At 48.0% G+C, this 14,001-nt stretch overlaps 1 protein-coding gene across 1 annotated transcript; it reads left to right on the top strand.

Moving 5' to 3' along the window:
• Positions 1–615: 615 nt before the first annotated feature.
• On the top strand, positions 616–12,196 carry LOC144605240 (hyaluronidase-1-like). Its single transcript, XM_078420336.1, is given in 5 exon segments — positions 616–672; positions 675–760; positions 4,119–5,094; positions 9,080–9,169; positions 11,900–12,196. Coding segments are annotated over 5 exon segments (1,506 nt in total).
• The last annotated feature ends 1,805 nt before the right edge of the window (positions 12,197–14,001 follow it).

The raw sequence follows: 14,001 nt of genomic DNA, 5'->3' as shown, positions 1-14,001 counted from the left end.
GGAGACTATCTTGGAGAAATATATTATTTTGTCAAGGCCCACACTTGGCACCATTTGGCATTTAATAGAGACTTATAGAGTGTTTTCCCAAGCTCAAAGGAACATGGGTAAGCAGTGCAGCCATTCTGACTTTACGAATCGGCCCTCCCATGTTGGAGTTTTTAATTATAACAGGTATCTAGCATTAGTTTACACTCAGTTTAAATCCAACTTCAAGAGAAGATATAGAACAAAGGTTGCTACAACTTGGGAGGCAGACATTTACCGCAAGAAATACATTTTTTCCCCCTGATGTTGAAAGATTTTTCTTCCTCTGATCACACCCTCACTTCCAAACCACCAGCACTATATTTATTGGAATGTTGTGCGATCCAGAGGAAATAAACACTTCAGCCACCAAGTCAAAGAACTTTTCCCAGCTGCGCAAACTTGTGAAATAAAACTTGTCAACAGTACGTCATGAAAATTTTGCAAACAACCCCCTGAAGAAAAACTGGGAATAAAATGGTGTAATTTTAGAAACTTGATCTTTCTAGACAACGGCAGCCAAATGGCACTAATGGGTAGCAGGTTTACATTCGTACCACACAACTTGGGAAATTTCACACTCAACTTATGAAGTCACTCGATTCCCAACGAGGGCTGACACAGGTCGTGTGTTATATAAAGATGAGTGTAAGCAGGCTGCTGCTCAGAACAATCTGAAGCAGGTTAACAGGAGGTTGTGGAAGAGAACTCCCAACAAAGTAACAACTGCAAGGTAAATGTCATGTTTATCTTATCGAAGGATCTTATAGAAACATAAAAAATTCTTAAAGGATGCGACAGGCTAGATGCAGGCAAAAATTTTCCTGATGGTGGGGGAGTCCAGAACCAGGGGTCATACAGTGTAAGAATAAGGGGTCGGCCATTTAGGACTGAGATGAGGAAAATCGTTTTTGCCCAGAGAGTTGTGAATCTGTGGAATTCTCTGCCACAGAAGGCAGTGGAGGCCAATTCACTGGATGTTTTCAAGAGAGAGTTAGATTTAGCTCTTAGAGCCAAAGGAATTAAGGGATATGGGAAAAAGCAGGAACGGGGTACTGATTTTAGATAATCAGCCATGATCATGTTGAATGGCGGTGCTGGCTCGAAGGGCCGAATGGCCTACTCCTGCACCTGTTGTCTATGTTTCTATGTTTAAATGATGGTTTCAGTTTAGGTTTGTTATTGTCACCTGTACCGAGAAATTTCTTTAAGTTTATTGCCATGTTTATCAAGATACAGTGAAAAGCTTTTAATTTTGTTTAGCTTGGAGATAGAGCGTGGAAACAGGCCCTTCGGCCCACCGAGTCTGTGCCGACCAGCGATACCTGTACACTAGCACTAGGGACAATTGATATTTTTTACCAAAGCCATTTAACCCACAAACCTGCACGTCTTTGGAGGGTGGGAGGAAACAGGAGCGCCCGTAGAAGACACACACAGGTCATGGGGAGAACGTACAAACTCCGTACAGACAAGACCCGTAGTCAGGATTGAACCTGGGTCTCTGGCGCTGTGAGGCAGCGACTCTACTGCTGCACAACCGTTCAACCCATTTGTAGCATGCTAGCCAGTCCGCGGAAAGCCGACACATGATTACAATCGAGCCGTCCACAGTGTACAGATACAGGATAAAGGGAATTATGTTTAGTACGAGATAAAGCTTATTGCAGTTAAAAAATATGTCTTGCCATTTACTAAATAAAAACAAACACCGCAATGAGAAAGTCAGCTTTAAAAAATAGCTACAGGATAAATAATAACTAAATTATGTAGGAAATAACTAAATGATAGAGTAATAATGAATAACTAAATGATACATTTATAATGTAAATGAGGTTAATGTGATATAATGTGAATGAGATAACTCTCTCAAAAAGTCTTTTGAGAAAGGCCAAATAGTCCCTTTTACGCAATACAACTATTTGTTGATGAAGCGGGTATTAATCCGTCTCAATCTCTGAGACAAATTAATGACACTGGACAGATTTACAGTCCAGACACTGGAGACAGACACAAAATCCTGGAGTAACTCAGCGGGACAGGCAGCATCTCTGGAGAGAAGGAATGGGTGACCTTTCCGGTTGAGACCCTTCTTTAGGCTCGACCCGAAACGCCACCCATTCCTTCCCTCCAGAGATGCTGCCTGCCCCGCTGAGTTACTCCAGCTTTTTGTGTCTATCTTCGGTTTAAACCAGCATCTGCAGATCCTTCGTACACATTACAGTAAACTGGTCTGTCCTCGCTCCATGGTCTGTCCTATCATTATTTATTTAATCTCTTGAATTTTATAGAGTCGTAGTTTTAATGTGCTGTTGATGTAGAAAATAATTCACTCCCCCTCCCATTCCCACACTGACCTTTCTGTCCTGGGTCTCCTCCAATGTCAGAGTGAGGCCCTGCGCAAATTGGAGGAACAGCACCTCATATTTCGCTTGGGCGGCTTACACCCCAGCGGTATGAACATTGACTTCTCTAACTTCAAGTAACCCTTGCTTTCTCTCTCTCTCTCTCCATCCCTCCCCCTTCCCAGTTCTCCGACCAGTCTTACTGTCTCCGACTACATTCTATCTCTGTTTGCTCCGTTGTTACCTTCTCCCAGCTAACAATGATCTATTCTACATTTTCCTTGGAGCTACATTCCCTTTGACCTATTTTCACACCTTACACTTCCTTATCTCTGTATCTCCCTCTCCCCCTGACATCAGTCTGAAGAAGGGTCTCGAAATGTAACATCACCCATTCCTTCTCTCCAGAGATGCTGCCTGTCCCGCTGAGTTACTCCAGCATTTTGTGACTCTGTACAATTTTCCATATATTGCCTGGAATTATTTTAAAATTTGACTTTAGTTAGTTCACATTGGTTGTAATTTGAAAGCAGCTAGTTTGAAAAATCGACCATTGGTGGATTCATTTAACTGGATTTAGGAACTGAATGGTAAATGATTGTATTGTCTCGGCACTTTTAAAAGAAGGGAACAGTTTCTTTATATTAGAAATACAGTCCACACCACCATCAAAGGGAACTACAGGAGTCGCTGCCTCCAAAAGGCAGCTAGCATCATCAGAGACCCACACCACCCTGGCCACGCTCTCATTAGGGTGGCACAGTGGCGCAGCGGTAGAGTTGCTGCCTTACAGTGCCAGAGACCCGGGTCCCAGGTTCCATCCAGTCTACTCCGCCATTCGATCATGGCTAATCTATCTCTCCCTCCCAACCCCATTCTCCTGCCTTCTCCCCATGACCCCTGACGCCCTTACTAATCAAGAATCTGTCAAGAAGTCAGGAGAATGGGGCTGAGAGAGAAAGATAGATCAACCATGATTGAATGGCAGAGTGGAGTTGATGGGCTGAATGGCCTCTAATTTCTGCTCCCAAAACCTATGAACTTTCTGCGTTCTGCAGAGACCGTTTCCTCTGAAACTCCCTGGTCCACTCGCCCCTTCCTACCCAAACCACCCCCTCCCCGGGCACTTTCCCCTGCAACCGCAGGAGAAGCAACACCTGTTCCTTTACCTCACCCCTCGACTCCATCCAAGGACCCAAACAGTCTTTCCAGATGAGGCAGAGGTTCACCTGCACCTCCTCCAACCTCATCCACTGCATCCCCTGGTTCCAGGTGTCAACTTCTCTACAGCACTGGCGAGACCAGGCGCAGGCTCGGCGATCGTTTCGCTGAACGCCTCCGCTCGGTCCGTCTCACCTCCTGATTTTATCCAGCGTCTGCAGTTTTAGACAATAGACAATAGGTGCAGGAGGAAGCCATTCGGCCCTTCGAGCCAGCAACGCCATTCAATGTGATCATGGCTGATCATTCTCAATCAGTACCCCGTTCCTGCCTTCTCCCCATACCCCCTAACTATGCTATCCTTAAGAGCTCTATCCAGCTCTCTCTTGAATGCATTCAGTGAATTGGCCTCCACTGCCTTCTGAGGCAGAGAATTCCACAGATTCACAACTCTCTGACTGAAAACGTCTTTCCTCATCTCAGTTTTCTTTCCTGCCTGTGAACTTGTGGACTGTGTTAACGTTCTTCAACGTATCCATCTCCAAACGAGAGCACTGATGTCCCCTCCTTTTGTTTTCTGCGCAGCGGTGGGGAAGTCGCTGTGGGGATGGAGGTGTTGAGTTCGGTTGGTGGCGGATACCTGGTCGTTTTGTGGCACCTGTGCAGCGTTGCAGCAGCATTCTCCGATGGATCGCCACCACGCCTTCAGACCGCGGCCCCTCTGCGCCGGAGCTTCCCCTTCTTGGCCGTGTGGAACGCACCGTCCGAGCTGTGCGCCAACAAGTTTGGAGTCACCCTGAACCTGCCGTCGTTCCCCATGGTCTCGACCACCCGCCGAAGCCCCTTCCAGCAGGACGTGCGGATATTCTTCAATGGCATGATCGGCCACTACCCGCACTACGACGGGCCGAGCGGCCGGGAGGTGAACGGCGGAGTGCCGCAGCAGGCCGACATGACCAAGCACCTGCTGAAGACCCAGCAGGACGTCGGCCAGCTCATCCCGTCCAACACGTCCAGCGGCCTGGCCGTCATCGACTGGGAGAGCTGGCGGCCGGTCTGGGGTCGGAACTGGCACAGCATGTCCATCTACCAGCGCCAGTCCGTGGAGCTGGTGCAGCAGAGAGACCTCTCCCTCACCTGGCACAATGCCACCGCCATCGCCAAGGCCGAGTTCGAGGAGGCGGCAAAGACCTTCCTGGTCAAGTCTCTGCAGCTCGGCAAGAAGCTGAGGCCCCACCAACTCTGGGGCTACTACCTGTTCCCCAATTGCTACAACAACGTGCACAGGGACCGCAACAGGACCTACACCGGGCGCTGCCCGCAGCGGGCCATCTCACGGAACAACCAGCTCGCCTGGCTGTGGCGGGAGAGCACGGCTCTCTACCCCAGCATCTATCTCCCCAAGGCCATCCAGTCGACAGACAAGGCCAAGCTGTTCGTGCGCAATCAGGTGCAGGAGGCAATGAGGGTGGCCGCGCTCTCCAGAGACGACCACACAATCCCTGTCTACGTCTACACCAGGGCAGTCTACCGCAATGCTTTCAATGAATCCCTCTCTCAGGTGAGCACAGCAAGACCACTTGGGTTCCTCATCGAAAGAGCAAACACAAATACTGTAAGAGCAGGAACAGATCATAAAATCGTAAGGGGTAGGAGCAGAATTAGGCCATTCGGCCCATCAAGCCTACTCCGCCATCCAATCGTGGCTGATCTATCTCTCCCTCCTAACCCCATTCTCCTGCCTTCTCCCCATAACCCCTGACACCTCTGAATAGAAACATAGAAAATAGATGCTGGAGGAGGCCATTTGGCCCTTCGAGCCAGCACCGCCATTCATTGAGGTCATGGCTGATCGTCCACAATCAGTAACCTGTGCCTGCCTTCTCCCCATATCCTTTGATTCCACTAGCCCTTAGAGCTCTATCTAATTCTCTTTTAAATTCATCCAGTGAATTGGCCTCCACTGCCCTCTGTGGCAGAGAATTCTACAAATTCACATCTCTCTGGGTGAAAAGGTTTTTTCTCACCTCAGTTTTAAATGGCCTCCCCTTTATTCTTAGACTGTGTCCCCTGGTTCTGGGCTCCCCAACATTGGGAACATGTTTCCTGCATCTAGCATGTCCAGTCCTTTTATAATTTTATATGCTCGTATACATGGGGCATGTTGGGCAGTGTGGGCAGGTTGGGTCGAAGGGCCTGTTTCCAAACTGTATCACTCTATGACGAGGCACATTCCTGCCCTAGACCCATTCCTTAATTCCCCATTATATTTTAACAAAAACACCAACAAATCTGGAAGTCAGAATTAAAGGACGTTCTTTTGAGAAGGAGATGAGGAGTAATCTCTTTAGTCAGAGGGTGGTGAATCTGTGGAATTCTTTGCCACAGCAGACTGTGGAGACCAAGTCAGTGGATATTTTTAAGGCAGAGATAGATAGATTCTTGATTAGTGCGGGTGTGGGAGGTTATGGGGAGCAGGCAGGAGAATGGGGTTAGGAGGGAGCGAAAGATCGGCCATAATTGAATGGTATAATAGACTTGATGGGCCGAATGGCCTAATTCTACTCCTATGTCTTATGTCCTTATGACCTTATAACCCGGCTCGGGTGGCACAGCGGTAGAGTTGCAGCACGGGTGGCACAGCGGTAGAGTTGCAGCACGGTGGCACAGCGGTAGAGTTGCTGCACGGGTGGCACAGCGGTAGAGTTGCTGCATGGTGGCACAGCGGTAGAGTTGCTGCATGGTGGCACAGCGGTAGAGTTGCTGCACGGTGGAGCAGCGGTAGAGTTGCTGCCTCACTGCGCCAGAGACCTGGGTTCGATCCTGACCTCGGCTGCTATCTGTGCGGAGTTTGTACGTTCTCCCTGTGTCAGCGTGGGTTTCCTCCGGGTGCTCAGGTTTCCTCCCACATCCCAAAGACTTAAGGGTTTGTAGATTAATTGGCTTCGGTAAATTCTGTGAATATATGTTTCCAAATGTTTTCTATCAGTTGTGATAGTTCCTGCCTCAAACTACCACCTCCAGCAGCTCATTCCATACACCTACCACCCTTTGTGTTAAAAAGTTGTCCCTCAGGTTCCTATTAAATCTTTTCCCCCGCACTTTAAACCTATGTCCTCTGGTTCTTGCTTTCGCCAAGTCTGGGTAAAATTCTGCGCGTTCACCCGGTCTATTTCCCTCATGATTTTTCACACGAAGGGTGGTAGGTGTATGGACCAAGCTGCCAGTGGAGGTTGTTGAGGCAGGGACCATCCCAACGTTTAAAAAACAGTTAGACAGCTACATGGATAGGACAGGTTTGGAGGGATATAGACCAAGCGCGGGGCAGGTGGGACTAGTGTAGCTGGGACATGTTATAGAGGTGTAGAAAATCGTGAGAGGAATAGATCGGGTAGACGTACTGAGTCTCTTGCCCAGAGTAGCGGAATAGAGAACCAGATGACATAGGTTTAAGGTGAGAGGGGAAAGGTTTAATAGGAACCTTAAGGGTAACTTTAAACAGAGGGTGGTGAGTGTGTGGAACGAGCTGCCAGAGGAGGTAGTTGAGGCAGGGACTATCAAAATGTCTGAGAAACATTTAGATGAGTACATGGATAGGATAGGTTGAGAGGAACATGGGCCAAACGCAAGCAGGTGGGACTGGTGCAGATGGGGCATGTTTATTGGTCAGCATGGGCAAGTTGTGCCGAAGGGCCTGTGTCCACGCTGTATCACTGTGACTCTAGGACTCTACATCTCTATAATATCACCCCCCATCCTCCTGCGCTCCAAGGAATAGAGTCCAACCTCTCCCTAAAGCTCAGGCCCTCGAGTCCTGGCAACATCCTCGTAAATCTTCTTCTGTGCCCTTTCCAGTTTGGCAACGTTGGTGCTGCCAGTGGGGGCTCGTTGTGTTTGATAAATTTCAGGACGACAGATGTGGGATTAAAAAAATATATATATAAAATGTTGTGGTTCATTCTGTGGCCTGGGTGACTGGTCCCGCCAGGATTGGTATCATAGGAAGCCTTTCTTATGTCTGGGCGGTCAGACGACAGAGGAACTTCTGTTTCCTTTATGTACTTCCAGAATTCCGGGCTACATCCCAAAGAGATGTGGAATACTGCCGCCCAGTGCACATATTGGGATTGGTTTTATTCCTTGGAACTAAGACTGTATTCCTTGGACCGGAAAGGGTACAGAGAAGATTTACGAGGACGTTGCCAGGACTCGAGAGTCTGAGCTATAGTACAGGGAGAGGTTGGGCGGGCTGGGACTCTATTCCTTGGAGTGCAGGAGGATGAGGGGTGATCTTATAGAGGTGTAGAAAATCGTGAGAGGAATAGATCGGGTAGACGTACTGAGTCTCTTGCCCAGAGTAGCGGAATAGAGAACCAGATGACATAGGTTTAAGGTGAGAGGGGAAAGGTTTAATAGGAACCTTAAGGGTAACTTTAAACAGAGGGTGGTGAGTGTGTGGAACGAGCTGCCAGAGGAGGTAGTTGAGGCAGGGACTATCAAAATGTCTGAGAAACATTTAGATGAGTACATGGATAGGATAGGTTGAGAGGAACATGGGCCAAACGCAAGCAGGTGGGACTGGTGCAGATGGGGCATGTTTATTGGTCAGCATGGGCAAGTTGGGCCGAAGGGCCTGTTTCCGTGCTATGACACTACTATGACTATGTTGTGTAGATGTAGCGGGAAGAACCGAAAGCTTCACTTCGATGCAGGTAACTTGAAGATTCCTATAAAGCAAGGACGAGACTATCTTGCCCTTTGATCGGAAATCAGATCAAAGGATCTGACAGAACTCAGATACAATGCAATGCAGGACTCCAAAAACGGGCGTAATTTGGTGTCAAAATAAGAACCTTTCCCTCAATGTCAGCAAGACACAGGAGAAGAACTGGCAATGGCGACTTCAGGAAGCAAAGCGGTACAAAGGCCCCAGTCCCCAGCAGCCCCGCTGAAGTAGAGATGGTTTGAAACTTTAAAGTTTAGTTTAGTTAAGAGATCCAGCATGGAAACATGCCCTTCGGCCCACCGAGTCCAGGCCAACCGATGATCACCTGTACACTATTTCCTATCCTACATACCAGGGACAATTCACAGAATCTAATTAACCTACAAACCTGCACGTCTTTGGAATGTGGGAGGAAACCGGAGCACGTACTAATCAAGAAATCCCTCCATCCCTCCCCCTTCCTAGTTCTACGACCAGTCTGACTGTCCCCATGAGTTAAATTTTACCTTTGTATCCTTCGTATTCATCTTCTCCTAACCAACAATGACCTCTTCTACATTTCCCTTGAGCATCAACATCCCCTTTGATGTCTCATGCTCACACCTTACACTTCCCTATCTCCGGGTCTCCCTCTCCCCTGACACTCAGTCTGAAGAAGGGCCTCAACCCAAAACGTCACCCGTTTTTTCTCTCCGGAGATGTTGCCTGTCCCGCTGAGCTACTCCAGCATTTTGTGTGTCTACCACATGTGTTTTGAGTCGAGTTGAGTAACGCTGAATTTGTTTAGTGCTAGCCTTTCACCTGTTTGTTGGTTCCTCAGGCTGACCTCATCAGTACAATTGGGGAAAGTGCCGCGCTTGGAGCCGCAGGGATCGTGGTTTGGGAAAGCTCGAACACAACGCTAAATAACGTAAGAACATGATATAATGTCACACTGGGTGTCGTTTTATCCAATTCTAATCTTTATCCAAGTTCCAGGCACTCAGCACTCTCTCTCGCCCCCACACATCTCCCTTCACTCTTCCAAGCATGTCCACAACTCTTTAATGAAACGTATGATGAGCGTTTGTTGGCTCTGGGCCTGTACTCGCTGGAGTTTAGATGGCTTCAATGTCGGGAGCCACGACCGCCCCGACGTGGCAAGTTCAACAGCCTGACCGTGGGAGAAGACGGCAGGGGAAGACATTCTGGCCTTCCATCACAGTGAGGAGGTGGCTGGAGGAGACTCACTGTGATGGATGTTTCTTTTGTTTGGTGTTGGTTTATGATTGTATGTGTTATTGCATATTTTTATTGCTTATTTTTATTGGTCTTATTGTTGGACTGCGGGTAATTTTTCATTTCACTGCACATTTATGTATATGTGACAAATAAATTGACTATTGACTATTGACTATTGGGATGAGAGGGACCTCATTGAAACTTAACGGATAATAAAAGGCCTGAATAGAGTGGATGTGGAGAGGATGTTTCCACTAGTGGGAGAGTCTAGGACTAGAGGTCACAGCCTCAGAATTAAAGGACATTCTTTTAGGAAGGTGAGGAGGAATTTCCTTAGTCAGAGGGTGGTGAATCAGTGGAATTCATTGCCACAGGTGGCAGTGGAGGCCAAGTGATTGGGTGTTTTTAAAGTGCAGAATGATAGGTTCTTGATTAGTCAGGGCATCAATGGTTACGGGCGGCACGGTGGCGCAGCGGTAGAGTTGCTGCTCTAGAACGTCAGAGACCCGGGTTCGATCCTGACCACAGGGTGCTGTATGTATGTAGTTTGTACGTTCTCTCCGTGACCTGCGTGGGTTTTCTCCGAGATCTTCGGTTTGTACTCGCTTATCCACCCCACTATGAGGAAAGACTGGATAGACTGGGCTTGTACTCGCTGGAATTTAGAAGACTGAGGGGGGATCTTATAGAAACATATAAAATTCTTAAGGGGTTGGAGAGGCTAGATGCGGGAAGATTGTTCCCGATGTTGGGGGAGTCCAGAACCAGGGGTCACAGCTTAAGGATAAGGGGGAAGTCTTTTAGGACCGAGATGAGAAAACATTTATTCACACAGAGAGTGGTGAGTCTGTGGAATTCTCTGCCACAGAAGGTAGTTGAGGCCAGTTCATTGGTTATATTTAAGAGGGAGTTAGATGTGGCCCTTTTAGCTAAAGGGATCAGGGGGTATGGAGAGAAGGCAGGTACAGGCTACTGAGCTGGATGATCAGCCATGATCATATTGAATGGCGGTGCAGGCTCGAAGGGCCGAATGGCCAACTCCTGCACCTATTTTCTATGTTTCTATGTCTATGTTTCTATGTTTCCTCCCACACTCCAAAGACGTGCAGGTTTGTAGGTTAATTGGTTTGGTATAAATATAAAGTGGCCCGGGAGTGTGTAGTAGGATAGTGTAAATGTGCAGTGATCACCGGTCAACATGGACTCGGTGGGCCGAAGAGCCTGTTTCTGCACTGTATCTCTAAAATAAACAAGCCTAAAGGCAGGAGAATGGGGTTGAAAGGGAAAAATAGATCAGCCATGATTGAATGGCGGAGCAGAATTGATGGGCTGATTAGCCTCCATGGTCAGGATTGAACCCTGGTCTCTGGCACTGTAAGGCAGCATCTACCGCTGCACCACTGTGTCACCCCTAGTTATAGGCAGAGGCTTTAGGACGGGCTTAGGGAGGGTGCTGAGAGCCAGGGAGAGAGAGACAGAGAAACATTGGGGACACGAAAACAAGGATCAAATGGCAGAATGTCTAGGAAAAAATAACTGCAGATGCTGGTTTAAATCGAAGGTAGACACAAAATGCTGGGTCAGTCAGCATCTCTGGAGAGAAGGAACGGGTAACAATAGACAATAGACAATAGGTGCAGGAGGAGGTCATTCGGCCCTACGAGCCAGCACCGCCATTCAATGTGATCATGGCTGATCATTCTCAATCAGTACCCCATTCCTGCCTTCTCCCCATACCCCCTGACTCCGCTATCCTTAAGAGCTCTATCTAGCTCTCTCTTGAATCCATTCAGAGAATTGGCCTCCAATGCCTTCTACAGATTCACAACTCTCTGACTGAAAAAGTTTTTCCTCATCTCAGTTCTAAATGGCCTACCCCTTATTCTTAAACTGTGGCACCTGTTCTGGACTCCCCTAACATTGGGAACATGTTTCCTGCCTCTAACATGTCCAACCCCTTAATAATCTTATACGTTTCGATAAGATCTCCTCTCATCCTTCTAAATTCCAGTGTAATGTTTCGGGTCGAGACCCTTCTTCAGGCACATCGAATCTGCTCTGCCATTTGATCGAAAACAAGGATCAAATGGAAGAATTTCTAGGAAAAAATAACTGCAGATGCTGGTTTAAATCGAAAGTAGACACAAAATGCTGGAGTAACTCAGCGGGTCAGGCAGCATCTCTGGAGAGAAGGAATTGGTGACGTTTCGTGTTGAAGCTCTGCTTCAAACTGAAGAAGGGTCTGGACCCGAAATGTCACCCGTTCCTTCCCTCCAGAGATGCTGCCTGACCCGCTGAGTTACTCCAGCATATTGTGTCTATCTTTGGCCTAGTTCAACTCCTTTGTCTTATGTTCCGATGAATAGATTGCCCTGGGGTTTGTGCGTCTGCGCTCACAGTTCTCCGTTGGTTTTCACAGCACACTTGCAACATGCTGCAGAGTCACGTGGATGAGGTTCTGAATCACTACGTGTTGAACGTGACGCAGGCAGCCAGGCTTTGCAGCCGGGAGTTGTGTCGGAACAAGGGCCGCTGTTTGAGGAGGCGCTGGGACTCTGACGACTACCTGCACCTCAACCCCAACCACTTCAAGATCCGTCGCAAAGCCAGCGGGCGGCTGCAGGTCATCGGCCAAGCGTCACCGGAGGATTTGCTGAAGATGTCGGAGAGATTTACCTGCCAGTGTTACGCTGGGAAAGCCTGCAACTCTCACTGATCCTCTGGCGTGTCCCTCTGGAAACTCGGCGGCACGGTGGCGCAGCGGTGGAGTCGCTGCCTCGCGGCGCCAGAGACCCGGGTTCCATCCTGACCACGGGTGCTGTCCGTACACATGTTCTCCCCGTGACCTGCGTGGGTTTTCTCCGGGTGCTCCGGTTTCCTTCCAACGCTCCAAAAGTTTTTGTAGGTTAATTGGCTTGGCGTAAATGTAAAGTTGTCCCTAGTGTGTGTAGGATAGTGTCAGTGAGCGCGGATCGCTGGTCGGCACGGACTCGGTGGGCTGAAGGGCCTGTTTCCACGCAGTTTCCCTAAACTAAACTCGGTTCAACAGGAAATAAATATTAAACAGGAAGCGCTTTATATATTCAGCAGGTTTACACCAAAGATAGACACAAAACGCTGGAGTAACTCAACTCAGCAGGACAGGCAGTATCTCGGGAGAAAAGGAATGGGTGACGTTTCGGGTCGAGACATTGTTCAGACTGAGGGTCGGGGGGGAAAGGGAAACGAGAGACATAGACGGTGATGTAGAGAGATATAGAACAAATGAATGAAAGATAAGCAAAAAAAGTAATGATGATAAAGGATGTTAGCTGAGGGCTAAGTGAACACTTCCTACACATTCAGCATGTTCCAATTTAGTCCATTGTCACGTGTACCAAGATACAGTGAAAAGATTTTGTTGTGTCGAATGGGCCAAATGGCCTAATTCTAGGCTACTTTGTGGGATTCTCTGCCACAGAAGGCAGTGGAGGCCAATTCACTGGATGAATTTAAAAGAGAGTTGGATAGAGCTCTAGGGGCTAGCGGAATCAAGGGATATGGGGAGAAGGCAGGCACGGGTTATTGATTGTGGATGATCACAATGATTGGCGGTGCTGGCTCGAAGGGCCAAATGGCCTCCTGCTGCACCTATTTTCTATGTTTCTATGTTTACTCCTATCACTTATGATCTTATAATCATCTGAGACCCTTGTTCGGACAGAGAAACAGAAATGCCCAGGAAGGCATACACTACGGAAGAGCCTTTCAACAAGAGGTCATTTGGCAGAAAATGGTACAAACCAAAAATCTATTTTTCTACATGATGGACTGGGATCACATTGAAATGGTCTCCACTGGTTCCAATATGGTTATTTTTAATTACTGTCGTTGTATTGAATGTTGAGGCACTGGTTGTAGAAACACTAACAGACGTTCAGTGTGTAGGAAGGAACTGCAGATGCTGGTTTACATCGAAGAAAGACACAAAACGCTGGAGTAACTACAGCGGGACAGGCAGCATCTCTGGACAGAAGGAATATCTGAAGAAGGGTCTCGACCCGAAACGTCACCCATACCTTCTCTCCAAAATGCTGCCTGTCCCGCTGAGTTACTCCAGCATTTGCTGCCTGTCCCGCTGAGTTACTCCAGCATTTGTGTCCAACATACCTTCAACACTGGGGAAAAGGGTTTTTACATGGTAACGGATGAATGGTGCAGATAGAAGATACTTCTGGTAGTTAGGGAGTCTAGGGTTGGAGAGACTGATACTTAATGCCAACCCTTTTGGGTGGTTAGGCAATATTTCTAGACGTAGCAGTTTGTAGATATTATTTGGAACTTTCTTCCAGAAAGGCCAATTATTAATTGAGCTCCCAGGACACTACACGTGCAGCTCGGTGGCGCAGCGGTAGAGTTGCTGCCTCACAGCGCTAGAGACTGGGGTTTGTTCCTGATTACGGGTGCTGTCTGTATAGAGTTTGTATGTTCTCACTGTGACTGCGTGGGTTTTCTCCGACTGCTGCAGTTTCCTCCCACACA

This window comes from Rhinoraja longicauda, chromosome 24 (genome assembly GCF_053455715.1).
Source record: "Rhinoraja longicauda isolate Sanriku21f chromosome 24, sRhiLon1.1, whole genome shotgun sequence".
Classification (NCBI taxonomy): Eukaryota; Metazoa; Chordata; class Chondrichthyes; order Rajiformes; family Arhynchobatidae; genus Rhinoraja; species Rhinoraja longicauda.
Note: the sequence above shows the minus strand (reverse complement) of the source record. Positions and strands in the feature narration are given on the sequence as shown.